The following is a 17,352-nucleotide window of genomic DNA, read 5'->3' as shown; positions in this document are numbered from 1 at the left end:
TGATATCTAAAACTGTTTTATTTTTCTTCTTCTCACTATGTTTAGGTATTCAAATCAAATAAAATGGCAACAATAAAAGTAACTAGCTAGGTTAGCTGATTACGTCCATAGATATTGCCGTCAGATCATACTGCCGTTAACACTTTCTCCGACAAGCGGATGCGATGAGACCTGTTTACCTGTTTGTTCATGTGACGTTCGGCATAAAGACTATACATGTTAAAAGCGACTCAAACTTAGAGCAGATAAAGAGATTGAGCTGAGCCTTTGCAATTTGATGATCGCACTAAACCATATCCTAATTTCGATTTATTTCGATATCATAATTTTATTATATTATAACACATACAGGAGCATAAAATAATTACAAGGATAGTTCACAGAAAGTTGAATGAAAAAGAGCAGCACAAAGATTCAGATAAATATCTTCTTTTATGTTACATGGAAAAAGCGAATCTTCTGGGTTTAGATTAGAAAAACACGAGGAACAGTAAATGATGGAATTTTCTTCTTGCCCTTTAATTCATTGTAAGTGTGTTTTGGCATCAGATCGAGTCTGAACAAGAAAGGAGCTTGAAAGTGAGAAATTGTTTTGTAGAAGCAATGAAATCATAATGTTTACCAAGTTAATGATATTGCTCTTTGTTTTTCTTCTCCCTAGTGAAAGAAAAACTGTGTTTTGGGACATGAACGGCAGCCACTGTGTCCTGTTTGTGTGGGGAGAAACTATGCAGCAAAATAGGAATTTTCTCTCTTAAAATGAGTGGAAACACTTAGAAACAGTCCAGGTACTGATTCTGCAGCCGCAGTCTTAGTGCACAGCGCATATTTTCTGCCTATGTGGTTGGCAATCTGTTTACTGGAAGGGTTCTGTGCACACGGCACATGTTCCTGCATGTGCAGACCAGCCTAAGAAGACAAAAATTGGAAACGGTTATGCAGGGAAAGTGCAGGATTTGGGTACTATCCTGTCTTACAAGTGATTAATGTGCTGGTTTGCATAAGAAAAACCATAATTGGTACCAGACTCAATTACTCTATGTGGGTAAAAGCAAGTTATTATTCAGAACTGTGAGGATTCAGAAGCGAATTCCATGCAGTGTGTCTTGACTCCTTTCTGTATTGATAAGCAACATGCAATGACAGGTGTGTAAAATATCACTAAACCTTCAAGTTTATTGTATTGCAATGGACATGGTACCATGCAGAAAGATGCAAGCTCCAGAAATGAAATAATCCTATATCAAATAGAATGATATAGGCATATCAAAGTATATGTCGAAGTACATTGGTAATGCAACTGATATGCCATGCTTTTTGGGACATGCTGTGAATTATAAAAGGGAAAAATCAAGTCTGCTTAAAGTCCAGACAATCATAATTTGGAAAAAGTAATGGTGGTTATGCAAGAACTGTGATGTTTTTGGTCTCAAGACCTTTAAAATCCACTTTCCTAGGCTTGTTTGAGTTAGAAACAGAGAGTGTCTGTTGGTTCCCGTCTCGCCTCTGTAAACTGTGTTCACGGCCTTACCAAGAATTTGCCTTCACCTGCCCCCATGTTTGCATCTATTTCAGGCCATATAAGAGATGAATTTGTTCTCAGAATTTAAGAGGCCTCTAAACATACCTGTGCTTTTCACATTTTATTTTCTGTAGGACTGCTTGAAATCATCTAAGCATTGGGTATATGCAGATGGAAAGAGTGTGAACATATGAGAACATCCTCAGATCTGGAAAATATAGTTTTTTTTTTTTTCTCCTATGTGCAGAGACTTCTACAAGTAAACCATCTGTTGATTGTCATCCCCCAAAGAGTGTAAACAGTGTGACCCCATTCTGCAAACATGCTTGCTTTGTCGGAGTGGTCTAACGTGTCAGCCTTGTTCGGCCAATGGCGTGATTTGGGGGTGTGGCTACCTGTTTGTCCAACCAATGGGAAATGGAGGGCATTGTAAGTGTTGGGAAAACCTGTTTGTAAGCCATTATGTTTTGCATTTCCGTTTGGTGCCGCTGGTTACACAACTGTTGTGTACCTTTATACCAATCATTTAGATGATGAAATATTTTTAAAAAAAAAGTCTTTCAGAAAATTTTAAGTGGACAAAAAGGAACTGCAGGGGGTTCGTTAGCTGATGAAAAGCTACTAATTAATTAAATCATAAAAATGTAAAATTAAAGTAAATATGAATAGTGTTTATAAATCTGTTGTCAACTAAACAGTCTGATTAAAGGTCTTTCTAAACCAAATTGGACAATTTTTTGTTTTTTTTTAAAGGGGACATATCATGAAAATCTGACTTTTTCCGTGTTTAAGTGCTATAATCGGGGCCCAGGTGCATCTACCAACCCAGTAATTTTTAAGTAATGCAGTGTGTTTCTTCGGTTCAGGCAGCTCCACTTTCCGTGTACTTTCCCTTAGCCTCCATACGCTCAATTACTTTATGCTAGCATAAACTGAAGTTGTGTTTGAAGGTGATGATACACGTGGCAACTTTTTGAGCAATGTTGCTGGGCAGTGTTGCCGTCAACGGGCAACCTGGTGAGACACAGGGCAACTATATAGACAGTTGGCAGCAACTAATCAGAAAGGAGAAAAATCTATTGCCAACCCAATAAATACCTTATTATAAACACTTGTTAGGCACTTTATTTCAACTTTTCAAATATTTTCTTCGTTTTTATTAACTGTAATTGCCTTTCTGATCTGATTTGTGAGAAAAGGGAGAAGAGCGAGTTTGGCAAAAGGCGGATTTGAACCCACGTCAGTCGCGTCAAAAGCTACATTAACGTGTCATACACCCTACAGCCTACACCACCACAGACATTAAACATAATGCATCTTTTTAGTATTTAACTGAAAACATTCAAAGGCTAAATTACAGCCAACGCACGTTAAATTGGACACCTGTTGGTATTTTAAGCATTAAATGAGGTAAATTCCCTGTTTTGGGTTGACACATGACAACTTACCAGCGTAAAAAGATATAAGTTCACTCTCCTTTTCTTCGCTCCACTGCCGCTGAGAGGCTACCATCTTGTTTGAATTTTTTTCTGAAATCTCCAAGCCGGTCACATGATCGGCTGCTAGCATTCTGATTGGAGGATCTCAAAAAATTGCCCACGACCAATCTAAAGTATCCAGATATAAATTTGTTGCTCGTTCTGAATGGGGAAAGTGCCCAAGCAACATTGCTTGGCAACATTGCCCGGCAACATTGCTCAAAAAGTTTCCTTGTGTATCATCACCTTGACAGAAATGTATTGGTGTTACTTATGACTCACCCACAAAACAGCGACTACTTACGCTGGACTGCTTCACAAACGAGGGTCAATTTAACTCTGGATTTGCACAAAAGATTAACATGCCAGTCGATGAGTTGAATCAACTCCATAAATGCAACTACATAAATGTATCCACTAACCATTCAGAAACGTCCAGATGAATTCTATAAGTTGTAACTTCTTCCTGAGTCTCTCCATCAGTGTCCGTCACCGGTTTGAACAATGTAAGGCTGAACACCTTTACTGACAATTGTCAATTTGGCTGCGTGAGATTCTCCAGCTTTGTTGTTGTTGAGCATCCGAAGCGCAAGCAGTTAAAGCTCCGCCCTCTTCTGGAAAGGGGACCGGGAGCAGCAGCTCATTTGCATTTAAAGGGACACACACAAAAATGGTGTGTTTTTGCTCACACCCAAATAGGGGCAAATTTGACAAGCTATAATAAATGATCTGTGGGGTATTTTGAGCTGAAACTTCACAGACACATTCTGGGGACACCAGAGACTTATATTACATCTTGCGAAAAGAGGTATAATAGGTCCCCTTTAATAGGATATTACTGTATTTATTATAAATGATTTATCCCTGCACATTTTTTTTTTTTTTTTTATTCATGTGCCCCCGCAATCTTTAATCAAAATATCTTCCCCTCCCTCTTGCAGCGACATCTCTTCTCTTCTCTGATGATGTGTTTGCTGATATGAGGGTGGAGCAACCTGTCACTCACATGAGATCAACCAATAGCAAACCACAACTATCCAATTAATTCCCCATGGACAAAAGCAAGTCCCACCCTACATTTTTTCTTGTTCGAGAAGCCATTTCACTCGGATATATGTCACAATAGAGAAGAAAAAGAGGGGTTCTATATCGAACACTAGGGTTTTTGATTCAATTTTAAGAACTCTTTATGCCAAAAAGGAGAAATGTCTTATATGATTGCATAATAGTTTCATGTTTAACTGGTTATTTACATTTTTTAAGCTATTTAATTCATAAAATTTAATCAAAATATAAAATGAATTCAAACTAAATTAATTAATTAATACTAAATTCATAAAATGATATGAAGCATGATGGGAAGCACCTGACAGAACCCTTTAATGTTCTATTTAAACCTTTTTTTTTCCAAGAGTGTGGCATCTAAGTTCTTTTTGCATGGATGCTTCAATTGCAATTGCAATATATAACAGAATATAATTTCTTGACCAAATTGTGCAGCCCAATACTAAAAATCTAGGTATTCGAATGAACAAAATGGGGTTCGGGATGAACAAAAAATTGGAAATCCCTGATAACATTAAGATAGGCAAACCTACTGGTCAGATTGTATTTATATCCTTTGCAGCCTCATTTTCATTCACGTTTAATATGTCATCGGGCAGCCCTCACAAAGGTTCACGACTGGTACATTTTCTACATTCTCCCGCCATTGGCAGGTGTGACAATTAATGATCCTGCTTTGATCTCTGTGACCACACAACTGTAAGAGATAATCTGCACTGAAACATTACAATTTCAAGGTACAGAATTGAGGATTTGAGGAGCTTGACTGGACAGATGGGCAACGGTTATTTTCATTTACTTATTTGTTTATTTATTTTTTTGCTTGATATGGACTAACTGGTGGGAACAGTGTAAAATCACATTTCAACTTCTCAAATTCCTCGTCCCTTTGTAGCAGCCTTGTTTTCAAAGTAGTACTGATCAGAGTCCTGAACAAGGATTGAAGGCATTGTGTTCTTGTTCTGTTAAAATAACCCACTACAATCACAAGAGTGGTGACTAAGGCCTCTGGCATGCCAAAAATGGTATTTATCACTTACTATTGGTGTAAAATAAGCTGTCAGGACTTTTTCCATAGTGATGGCCAGGCAGGTCGATGGCCAGGCCGTGTAGGGTTCAGAAAGACACTGTATACCTAGAATTGGACTGACAGATGTAGATGACTTTTATGGTCATGGAAAAGTACTGAAATAAATGTTGTGCTGATTATCAAGCCCTGCCAGGCGATAATCCACTTGAAATGAGATATTGGAAATTCACTGCATATATCAGTTGCCACAAAGAAATCTGTGCAAGGCTATTTTGACTTGCTGTGTTTTATTGAGACATACACTCTAAAAATGATGGGTTAAAAACAAAAAAAGCTGGGTTGAAAAAGGACAAACCCAGCAGTTGGGTTAAATGTTTGCCCAACCTGCTGGGCAGTTTTATTTAACTCAACTATTGTTTAAAAATTGCTATATGGCTGGCTTAAAATGAACCCAAACTAGGTTGGAAATTAAAATTTAGACACATAATTACTAGAGGCAACAATAATAATTAATAAGTGAACATTTATTAATAAGCAATTTAATAAATGTTTATTGTTTAATTATTATTCATTAAACTTATTAATAAATGTTCATTTATTAAACATTAATAAATGTCAATTTCCAACATACGTTGGGTTCATTTTAAGCCAGCAATACAGTAATTTTTAAACAATAGTTGAGTTAAATAAAACTACCCAGGAGGTTGGGCAAACATTTAACCCAACCACTGGGTTAAAATAACCCATTCACTGAGTTTAAAACCCAACTTGGTTTTTTCAACCCAACTTGGATTGTTTTTAACCCAGCATTATAACCATAATAAATGTTCACCTATTGATTATTATTGTTGCCTCTAGTAATTATGTGTCTGATTGTTAATTTTCAACCTCTTCTGGGTTCATTTTAAGCCAGCCATATAGTAATTTTTAAACAATAATTGGGTTAAATAAAACTGCCCAGCACATTGGTCAAACATTTAACCCAACCGCTGGGTTAAAACAACCCAGTGGCTGGGTTTGTCCATTTTTTTTAACCCAACTTGGGTTGTTTTTAACCCAGCATTTTTTTTAGAGTGTTTGTGAAAACAGTGATGTCATGCGCATGCGTATGACATGTTCAGTCTATAGGCGTGTAGTGTTTCTTTACAAAGTCACATCGCCAACTACTGGCCTGGCAGCAGAATACAGCTTTGTCGTCTGTACGTGAAAAAACTCAAAGAAAAACTTTTCCATTTTTAGTACATCGTTGTCGTGTAAACGTACCCATGATTAATATATTTCTCTTCTGATTCCCTCTAGAATCGGTATATGATCTTCTCCCGAAAGAGCTGCAGCTGCCATCTTCTAGAGAGCAGAACGCAGCCGCTATGAGTCAAAAGAGTGGTGGAGAGGCAGGACCTCCTCCGTCAACAGCTCTCGCCGCAGGTAAGCTTGGCTTTTGTCTTTTAAGCCATCTTTTCTCTCAAGCTGACTTGAGTCAGATGCTGAAGACTGGAACTAAAGCCTACATCATGATGCTTATTCAACTGTCCATTTTTTTTTTTTTTTTTTTTTCTGTGGTTGATTAATTTGGTTAATGAAAAATGGTCTCTATATGACAGGTGGTTTGAGGGGAGGGCGTGGTGACATCAGATGAAAAGGAAAGTCGTTTCAGAGGTGGAGCACGTTTTTATAAAAGATTACAGAGAACATGTACTGATGAATCGTTCACAATAAGACCAGGAATGTGCATTAAGTTGTAAATAGGGACATTTATTTTAGTTTTATCCAAACAATATAATCAAAACTGTAAACATTAAAACAATACTCATTATTTAATTAAAAATATATATCTGATTGCATTGGTCTTTTACCAAAATCTAGATCATTTTGTTCCTCTTGTCAATGTTGGGCCTTGCTGGAAGAATATAAAGAAAAGCCTTCAAAAACCGTTATTTTATGTGGAAAAAAAAAATCGATATTTCAGAGTAAACTAAAACTTTTTTGGGGCATTAGAGTAGCAAACATGCTTTGCAAACAGTAATTAAATATCAGTTTTATACATTTAACTTAGTGATTAACAATTAGTAAAATAATAATAATAATAATAAACTCAAAAACTAACATTTTACAAAGCAGCCAGACTGTCTTCCCCAGGGAAATTCCAATTGGCTCTCCAGCATTTTTCTAGTTTTGTGAATGAACATCATTGGCTCAATGCCTTTAGGTCCCACATTCCCAATCTAATTTGGTTTTGCTGTGAAAAAATGTTATACAAATCTGTTTGGTATAAAATTCCAATGTGAAAAATCAACATGTACAAAATATATTCTCAGAAATGCATGTATAATTGGCAATGAAAAAATTCTTATATTAAAATTCCTCCTGACTTGCATTGAACACTGAGAAACGAAACTCTCCACAAAACACTCCTCAGAACTTTTCTTTTGAGTTCCTATTTGTACATTCAAAATGCAATTCACTTTAGTTTCTTTTACTCTGCCCCTTTATCAAAGTGCCCAGGTTTAGGGTGAGTTTCTGTAAGCCAGAAGTCTGTTGCCTTTGGACATCTGTACCTAACTGCAGCCAAATGCATCCCTCTGACGAGGCAGGACATGCTGGCTGCAGCTGAAGGAAGGTGACGTATTTTCCAGCTTAAATGAATTTCATTGTGGGATTTTAGGTTTCACTGCAAATTGGACTTGCTTCTTCTGGCTATTTTCTCTTCCTGTTTAATTAATATTTTGTTTGTGTATCTTTTTATTCTTGAATCAAGAATTTGTTCTTAGCAATCAAACATGTGATCATTGTATTTGCTATTTGTTTGACTTATTGTTTGGCATTTGTTTGCTTGTTATTTATTTTTTTTTTTTACTACTTTGTATTATTTTGTTTTGTGATGATTGTCTCTTTTTGCCATATTAATGTCCCTTCTTTACATGATCTCTTCCCTCTGTGCTGAGATATTTGGGTTCAGCCATTGTGTCGCCGCCTTGTCTCTAACCCTAGCCCTTTATTACTTTTATTATCTTTTATTCTCTTTTACACTGCCACAGTAATGTCTAACATAATTGCAAATTACTGTTCCTTTCCTAAAGGTACACTATGTAACTTTTGGCCCTCTAGTGGTTAAAACAATAAACAAAACTGCATGCGTTTTGCAGAAGAACATTGTTTTGGTTGTGCTTCGGCTCTGTGTGACTGTGCGGATGAATATGGTTATGCTACTGATCATAAAACATCCATTACAAGGCTTGAGAGATGTAACCAGTTTAGATGGAAAGGATCTCAAGCTGACTAGCTGAATATAATACTGTATCTTTACCCATTAATAGACACGGTACTTCCTTGAAAGTAAATTCCAGCACAACCTACAACCATAATGAAATGACCCTTCACAATAGATAATGCTTTACAACGAGTGGCGAGTGACATACACTGTAAAAAATATAATCAGTAAGTCTTGGCAACTTATGTTTTTAATACTTATTGTAAATAATATATGCCATAATTTATGCTTTTTTATAAGTTATAAGATGCAACTTGATTTTTTAAAGTCAGTTTAATATAATTTAAGTTTAAATGACTTGTACAACCAAGTTGATTATACTTAAAATTTTTACAGTGTATGTACGCAATTTCTCACGAAAACATCCCAACAGGTCTAAAATATAAACACTTATAATAGGTTTACCATAGTAAATCAGGGTAAAACAAAAACACCTTTTGAAGGATTGATGATGTATTGACTCATTATTTAAATGTTAATTTGGAACAAAAAAAAGTTACATAGTGTAGCTTTAAGATTCTTTTTTCCATAAGATTTATCTTTTGGCATTTTTGCCTTTTTATTGAGATAGGACAGTTAGTTGACAGGAAGCGAATTGGTAGGGGGGGGGGGGGGGTGTTCAAGGATCCCGATGTGTTCAAGGATCGGGAAATGTTCACAAGCCGGTGTAGTTACAAAATCAAGTGTAAGAAATTACATTCATTTGGTTTTATTATGCACTAATTTGTTTTCTTACGCTATATAGTAAGCTATATGCATATTTTAAATTAATATAATTCGTATATACTTAGGATAATCATTAACTGACAGTTTGTGGAGACCCAATTTCGAGGGAGGACCCGATTTGTCATGACACCGGGACTCGAACTCGCTGTCGACATGCTGCCCACAAGGCTATCGGCGCTGACCACACCTGACTTCGTAAACACGGCTTCCCACCACGTAAATACAAAATTCCCAGGAGGACTTGAACGAACCATTAACGGAGCTTCCTGAGCTTCAGACACAAATGATAAAGTCCCGCCCTCACCTACGCCACGTGGCGTTATTTGCTGGAGCAACACACCCACTGGCTAAAGCACAGCAATTCAAGAAGAAAATATAAAAATACAGGCACCATCACACACATCTAGTGGACTATAAGTGATGATTTAGTGGCATTACTTTAGTATGAGCCTATACTTTTTTTTTTCCTGCATAGTGCACCTTCAACAAAACATTCTTGATGATTGTCTGTTTATCAAAATTGATATTTTGAGACTCTTTAAAGTTTTAGTGCAAGGCAATAACATACAAATGAATTAGAAAGTACATACTGACATATGCTGAGTCAGGATGATTAACTTGACACAAATTACACATTAATGATTCTGTTACTATTATTTACTTTTTTTTTAACTTTTAACTTTTTTAACGAAATTATCCCCCATTTGGTCTAATTGAATTTACATGTTTATTTCTCCACTGAGATGGAGTCAAGATTTCTGCTGCCTAAGTCATTAGTGTAATTTTCTCACTGCTCCCCTGTAGGAATGTGTGCCCTCCATTGGTGAATTCAGATTACGTTTTAGTTTGGCCCCTCAGGGCTCCCGTTGGTTTATGTTACAGTTTCTATCAATAGTGAAAGCTCTGAGGGCTCAGTATAACACAACACACTCAGGTTGCTGTGTTCAGTTGGCCATTTGCCGAGTAAAGAGTACGGTGCGGTCATAAACATGGAGGCCAGTCTAACGAATCAGAGGGGGTCTTGTAATAAATGTGAATCTTTTGAATTTGAATCTGTTGAGTTGGTCTAACTTGCATTTTTCCATATTAATGTTCCTAGATTCCTATCAAAGTTGATATTACACTGTCAAGCCAAACTGTACATAGAAAAAATGATTTGCAACCACTTTCAGCCTCAAAGAGCAAGAAGAGACAGACGCTGTGTGTTTCAGTGTCATTGGACTTGTCTGTATTGTTGCATGCTTGCCAAGAGGTTGCAACATAATGTGCAAAACTCTGCCTTTGTTTTGCTCCGCCAGAACAGGGTTTCAATTAATTTCATTAACAATTCTGCACAAACATAGGAGCAGATGACTCAAATGTCACAGTATCAGATGTCAAACTGGCAAATCGTTTCTCACACCATACTACCCGCTCTCCAGTGATGCTAGGTGGAGTCTAAGATGTTCAAAGTGAAAAGAGCTTCTAAGATGGATAGATAGATAGATGGATAGGTAGAAAGTAAGTATGTACATACATAGAGAATGGTTTGTTGTTTCTATCCTTGTCACCTGTTCATGTCGGACAGTATTTCCCAAGATTTCTTCCTGATTTAATTATGTATGGCATGGGTGACCACACTTCCTGAGCATGCAGGTGTCCTCATGTTAATCATGCCGCTTTTATGCACCAGTTTGAGCAATCCTTCTGTGAAGAAGACAGTTAAAATAATACATTTAAACCGTTTTGTTGTGAGGCATGACAACAAACCTCATAAATGAGGAAATATATACATATATATAAGGCATAAATAGAGAAGAAGGCATAAATAAAGCTTTTCAGTTTCATGTGTTGGGATAAATGCTCAAAGTGGATGCAAATCATTCTCTCTTTTATATGAGGGTATTATATTTGTCTCTGGTCGTTAACCAAAAATTATGGTCTTGTTATGGTTGCAGTTGAATTGTTGTTATTGTGTTTGCCATCTGAATTCATTCTGTCTATACAAGTCTTTAATTTAAACCAGCTACATAGTGTAGAAAATTAAAAAATCTGGATGCAGATTTTGATTTGCATGCCATTATGATTTGCATACGAGCCACTGTGGTAAATGGTGAGGATGGTTAAAGGATGGGAAGTCATGTCACATTTATTTATACGGCGCTTCATATGATACAGATAGTTAATGTGAAGCTTGAAAGCAAGAAAAAATCTGTTATTGTTGTAAAATTCATGAGTTATGAAACTAGTTCAATACAGTTCAGTGTTGTTTCAATGCAGTTAAATGACTGTGTCAGTGTTTTAAAGTTATGAAACAAGCTCTACAGAAGACGATATTGTCATTATTCAGCTCAGGTCAGTTCAATGTTGATTCAATTCAGTTCGATAACAGTGTCAATGTTAGTCCTTATCCAGCCCAATTCAGTCTTCTGGCAGTGCAGTTAAAGGTAGGGTAGGCAATTTCGGAGAGGCTAGCAATAGCAAGCTAGCTTTGAAAGCATGAGGTCCCACCCTCCCTTCAGAGCGTCTCCGAAGCCACGCCTCCTCCAAAACACACAAAAGCGCACAGCCAGAGCAGAGTCTGCGAAGCGTCATGAGAGACATAACATTACAATAATAAGTAGAATGTTTTTTGGTCCTGAGACTTCCACAGAAGATATATGTACATTTTTCTATTATTAATTACTATCAGAGAGTTTCAACCAGTATAACTGTAGTGTTTATGAAAAAACATTGCCTACCCTACCTTTACCTTTAATATTATACCGATAATGTTACTGAATATTCTTTCAGTTTGATGATTGCTGTCTTAAAACATGCCAATCTTTTCTGTTTTATAATCACCTGTTTTTCACCTGAACATATGTACAAAACCACTGTACGTTTATGAAAATTCGTATTGTTTTTGTTTTGTGCATATTTTTCTGTCATGTGTTTGACTGTGACATTTGTTTAGAAGATATTTTTATTTTTTATTTAATTTTGTAATTTTTTTTATTCAATTTTGTTTATTTTATCTTAATTTTAAGCAATGTTGTTTACCGTTTCTATTTGAATCTCAAAGCAACAGTGTTGAATATTTTATTTATTCATGATCTTTTCTCCTTAGGAAGTTGTGAAACAGTGTTAGTATAATGCTGCTTGTTGCAACAGGGCATTATTCCCACATATTTGAGCATTTGGAATGGGAAGACTGGACTGTGGGAGGACTAGAATGTGGCCTGATTAGCCTAGACTAGTCTTCCAAATGTAAACAACACTGTCATCAGAATGATGATGTTTTTATGTAATGTTCTTTCACAGCCATTGTGGTTAGAAGCTGTTTCTGAACCTTTTAAGAGTAAACAGCCCACAAATCATTTATAAAGAGCCCACAAATCATTTTTCATCCAAACTGTGAGCTGATCTTCTGTTCTGGTGGTTCATAGATAGGATTACAATGCAGTAAAGAGCCCACTCTGAGCTTGCAACTTTCAGAACTTGAGTTTGTTTTATAAGGAGGGACGTCAAACTCACCCCATTGTTATTGTCATTCACTGGACTCAGTGTCTCATTCAAATTACGTCATTCATGTCATATAGGTTCATAGGTTTGTATTCAAACAAAGTCTATTATTAAGGGTCTATGGCAACCCTTAGAACTGCTTAAAAGAAAGTTTCAAACAATTTTCCAGAAAAATTTTTGGCCTATTGAAAATTTGTAGCAGTCTTTATCACCATGTTCTGAAAGTATGTGAGATGTTTGTGGACAGCGCCACCTACTTAAAAAACAATACCAGTTTTTACTTGGTTGGCTATGTCGCCTTATAAGTTTTATTGCAAAATCTTTTTAACCATTTGCTGCAGCAGGACGACACTTGGTAAGCATCATCAACACTATGTTGTGAGGATCTCTGAGTTGTTTTGGGACCGTGCCACCTAGTGATCGTTTTTTTCTAATCCTATAAATCCTAAAATTCCAATCCAATCCTACTTTAAATCATTAATATTCAGAGCACTCTAGACAAACTCTATTCAACCCATCTGGCCCATCTAGCAGCAACAGCATTTCTATGCTTGTGTGATGTCTCTTAAGGCAGCTGTCAGTTATGGCAGTACTGTGGTGTGGTGGTTGAAGATCTGGGCTGTGTCCGAAATCGCCCCCTATACCCTTAAATAGGGCACTATTTGAGGGGACAGCCATTTGTAGTGGTGTCCGAAACCATAGTGGACATTATCGTGTGCACTCATTCAATCCCACAATGTACTGCAATAATGAGTGTACAACCGATTGACGCTCAACGGCTAGAGAATACCCATAATGCACTATGAGAGTTGTACGGCGAATGAATTCCCGCGTCTGACCAGAAGATGGCACCCACAGCTGAATCATCCATCCATCCATTTTCCAAACCGCTGATCCAGTGTGGCTACTAGGCTAATAGGTTATTAAATTGTTTAATTAAGGTTTATACATAGTTTCCATGACAGAGTTTAAGGTAAATCTTTGCAGTTTGCTAAGTTTACAATGATTATTAAACAGCAAGCGCAAACTATGCAAAAGCACTCAGTGTCCGAATTCACTCATGATGCAAAGCATGCTGGGAATTAGAAATCTGCTGAAACTCAACTCAATCATATTAAGTTCAGCTTACTACAATGAAATTGAGTTCACACAACTTTTTTCTATTAAGTACAATGAACTTTCATTATTATTTGAGTGAAACAAACTCACATTCACTCCCTCAAGTGGACTATATTAGTGGACTAATGTAGGGAATAGTGAATGAGGGTATAGGGGGCAATTTCGAACACAGTCCTACTTCTGAAAGTTGCGGGGTTAAAACCGTTCATGATGCACCTCATGAACCGTCCCAGTTTTGTAGTGTACACTTTAATCATTTTCATCCAGGTTCATCTTCATGCAGTACAACAGATAAATGTTGTAAATGATAAATGTAAAGAAATACTGTCACTGTATAAGGTCACTCTAAAAGGGTTAGTTCACCCAAAAATGGAGTCATTTACTCACCTTCATGTCATTCCAAACCCATAAGACTTTCATTCATCTTCTGAACACAAATGAATCTCTCATCATTTTTGCCTATGCATTAAAAGTCCACTCAACTAAAATTTGTACACAAAAGTACAAAAAGACATCATAAAAGTAATCCATATGAATTGAGTGGTTTAATCAAAGTTTTGTGAAGAGACACAGATTCAATTTGGGCTTTTATTGACATACATAGAGCTCAAAAAGAAGCTCAAACATGCTTGCTTGATGTGAATAAAAGTCTAAATTAAATCTGTTAATAAGTGATCGTTTATCTTCAGAAGTCATTGATTAAACCTCTCAATCCATATGAATTACTTTAACAATGAAAATTTTGGTAGAATGGACTTTCAATGGAGAGAGAAATGATGAGAGAATATTAAAGTCATACAGGTTTGGAATAACATTAGGGTAAATGATGACAGAAGTTTCTTTTTTGGGGGGGTTAACTGAAAAATAATTTATTAAATGGATAATCTCTTTTTCTCTCTGAATATGCATGCTTATTTATGCAAAACAAACACAGATATCAAGAATGTCTTCTAGATTATGCCACAGACAGGCTTTATACTTTTTGTAGCAAATGCTTCACCTCATCCTTAGTTCAGATGAGGTGTGGAAGGTGTGTAGTTGGATTTTCAAGGCAAATGAATACAGAATGCCATTAGATGCACAAAAAACAAACCAATACAATTGAACAAAGCCTCTTCATTTTACTATATTTTAATGGTCAGCTTTTATTACTCATTGGTTGTCTCATTTTCATTCCAGGAATTTCTCTCTGAAGCAGGGAGTGTCTGCATACAAAATGCTCTGCAGTTCTCTGCTTCATAGGTCAGACACTGGTTTATCTTGTTTCTGTGGCTATGCTCACTCCCATCTAAATTTGTGCAAATTTGCTTGCATCATTTGACACATCTGGACCCCCATATAGACTGGAATAAATATTAAAACAAATGCCAATTTTTTGAGGGTCATATGCAAGAGCTCATTTACTGTAGATTTCCAATGTATGCTTAAATAAAACCCAAGACATACGAGGATATTATGGCTAGCGGGCTGTGCGTAATGTCTTGGAGAGTGATGTCATGGCCTGCTCTGCAGTAACTCTACATGAAATGCTTGTTTTTCTTTTTTCACAGATGTTATTCAGCATGATCATTTTGCTCCTGTTGTTCATTTATTTATTTCCACAGCATTTCAACTGCTTTTTTGACATTTGCCCGAATGATAGATAAATAAAAAATAGGAACAATTGTAACGAAAAGAAACACTAAAAGCGATCATGAGAAATGTCTTGACTTGACTGGGACTGTTGGCTCATGTTGATACCGATGCCTTTATTCACTGTCTAATTGTGCACACTACAGATGCCTCATCCGCCTCTTCTGCTATGAGCACGGGAAGTCCTCGCAGTGCTTTTCCCACCTCTTCCACCTCAGCTTCAGAACGGATGGCCGTGCATGACAGCAGCACGCCAGGAGATGTTAGCAGTCGAAGGAAAGCCGAGGAAAACAAGCTTTCCGGCAGAGAAAAAGGTGGCCAGCAGACCCAGCAGCAACACCAGATGACACCCTCCAAACGGCCTGTCCTCAACATCTCGCCTCCACCCGAGGACCTGTTCGATGACAGCCAAATGTCCTGCCAGGATGAGCTGCTTCATGACTCCGAGCAGAGTAACAGCATCTGGATGGAAAACTCTGTCTCCAACTTCAGCATTGTCAGCTCCAGCTCCTACAATGACAACACTGAAGTGCCCCGCAAGGCCCGTAAGTGTACCCCACGACAGAAGCCGGGATCAAAGCCGGTCCCTGCTGAAGAGGCCAGCATGGATGTCTTTGATGCAGATAGCGCCAAAGGTCCACACTTTGTGCTCTCACAACTTGGCCCAGACAGCAAGGCCTGTTCCAAAGCAAGGTAAGCCATTTAGTGCCATGATACACTTTGGGCCTCATGGCATTCTTATACATTTTGGTGGCTGTTTGTTGGAGATTGGTATGAAGGACCCAAAATATTTAATATAATTAAAGGAATAGATCGCTCAAAAATCTGGCATCATTTACTTCCCCTCGTGTCGTTATATACCCAAGATGTTAAAAGCCTAAAAATATATTCTAAGAACGTTTTGCTAACGTTCCCATTAAGTTATGAAAATGTTATTTTTTATGCCCAGTTTGTTTAATGTTTAAAAATGTTTTTTCTTGGTTATGTAAATGTTGGAAGCAACATTAAGTGAATGTTCCCTGAACCATATAGAACAGTTTTATATGAAACAATAGTGGATTTAACATCAGAATTTAATGTCTAATTTTAAAGTGCATGTTTTTAATGTAACTTTCTCCCTTTGGTTAGTTCAAGAATAATTTATGCAATTTTATATTATTTATTTGAAAAAAATTAAAAGAGCAGTTTCACGTCTATCCTTTTTATTATTCAACTGGTCAAGGTTGATATGGGACTTCCCACAGAAAGTAATTAGTAATAAGTAAAGCAAATGCTTTATAGAGAGAGTAATTAGTACAGTAATCTAATCACACTGTTGAAAATTTAATTAGTAGCTAGTAATTAATTACTTTTTAGAGTAACTTACCAAACACTGCTAATAAGTAGCATTTAATCCTCTGAGCCACTTCATTTTGGGTCACACTTGATACCTTTGCGGTCAAACTGAGAAAATTTTTCAGGAAGATCAATGTAATATATTTTTGTTCAATAATAATATTTTTCGATTATTATTTAGAATTTTGGGGGGATTTTATAATACTATGCATTATTATTATATATATTTTTCAATAAATGCTATATTTTAGATTAAAATAGAGTGAAGGCCTTTAACATGTCCAAATCATGTCCATGTTTTTTTGTTTTGTTTTTTTTGTTTACATAGCTAATGCAACAAAAGCGAACAAGTGTCATCCCATTCCGATTAATCAAAAAATAAATTCCATTAATTTCCTATGCCGGTCATTTCTGACCACGAAGGAACCAAGTGTTACTTTTTCTTTTTCTACCCTTTAATGTATCCAAATCATGTTCATCATTTTTTTTTGAGTGTTCACATAGCTAATGTGACAAAAGTCACCAAGTGTCATTCCATTCCAATGAAGCAAAAAAAGTAAAAATTTTTGGTCAGTTCTGACCAGAAAACGTTGGACGAACATCCAACTAAAATGTTTAAGAAAAATGTTCATTAAATGATGTATAAATGTTTTTGTGCAAACATTTTGAGAACGTTAATAATGACCATTCAATC

The 17,352-nt window shown here is 36.5% G+C and overlaps 1 protein-coding gene across 11 annotated transcripts in view; it reads left to right on the top strand.

The window, feature by feature from the left end:
• nfat5b (nuclear factor of activated T cells 5b) overlaps positions 1 to 17,352 on the top strand; it is a 53,576-nt gene that overhangs the window by 24,551 nt on the left and 11,673 nt on the right. For 5 of the 11 annotated variants that reach the window (XR_007930908.1, XM_051900199.1, XM_051900190.1 and 2 more), the window contains exons 2-3: positions 6,395 to 6,520; positions 15,470 to 16,016. Coding sequence is in view for 10 of the 11 variants with exons in the window: in XM_051900199.1 (XP_051756159.1) it covers positions 6,395 to 6,520; positions 15,470 to 16,016 (673 nt within the window). In the remaining variant the exon portion in view is untranslated. Of the gene's footprint in view, positions 1 to 6,394; positions 6,521 to 6,696; positions 7,713 to 8,981; positions 16,017 to 17,352 lie in introns of those variants that run through there. The other 6 variants (XM_051900194.1, XM_051900192.1, XM_051900196.1 and 3 more) reach the window with 6 other exon arrangements.

Source organism: Ctenopharyngodon idella, chromosome 7, assembly GCF_019924925.1.
Source record: "Ctenopharyngodon idella isolate HZGC_01 chromosome 7, HZGC01, whole genome shotgun sequence".
NCBI classification, from domain to species: Eukaryota; Metazoa; Chordata; class Actinopteri; order Cypriniformes; family Xenocyprididae; genus Ctenopharyngodon; species Ctenopharyngodon idella.
The sequence above is the reverse complement of the archived record's forward strand: the minus strand, read 5'-3'. Positions and strand labels throughout refer to the sequence as shown.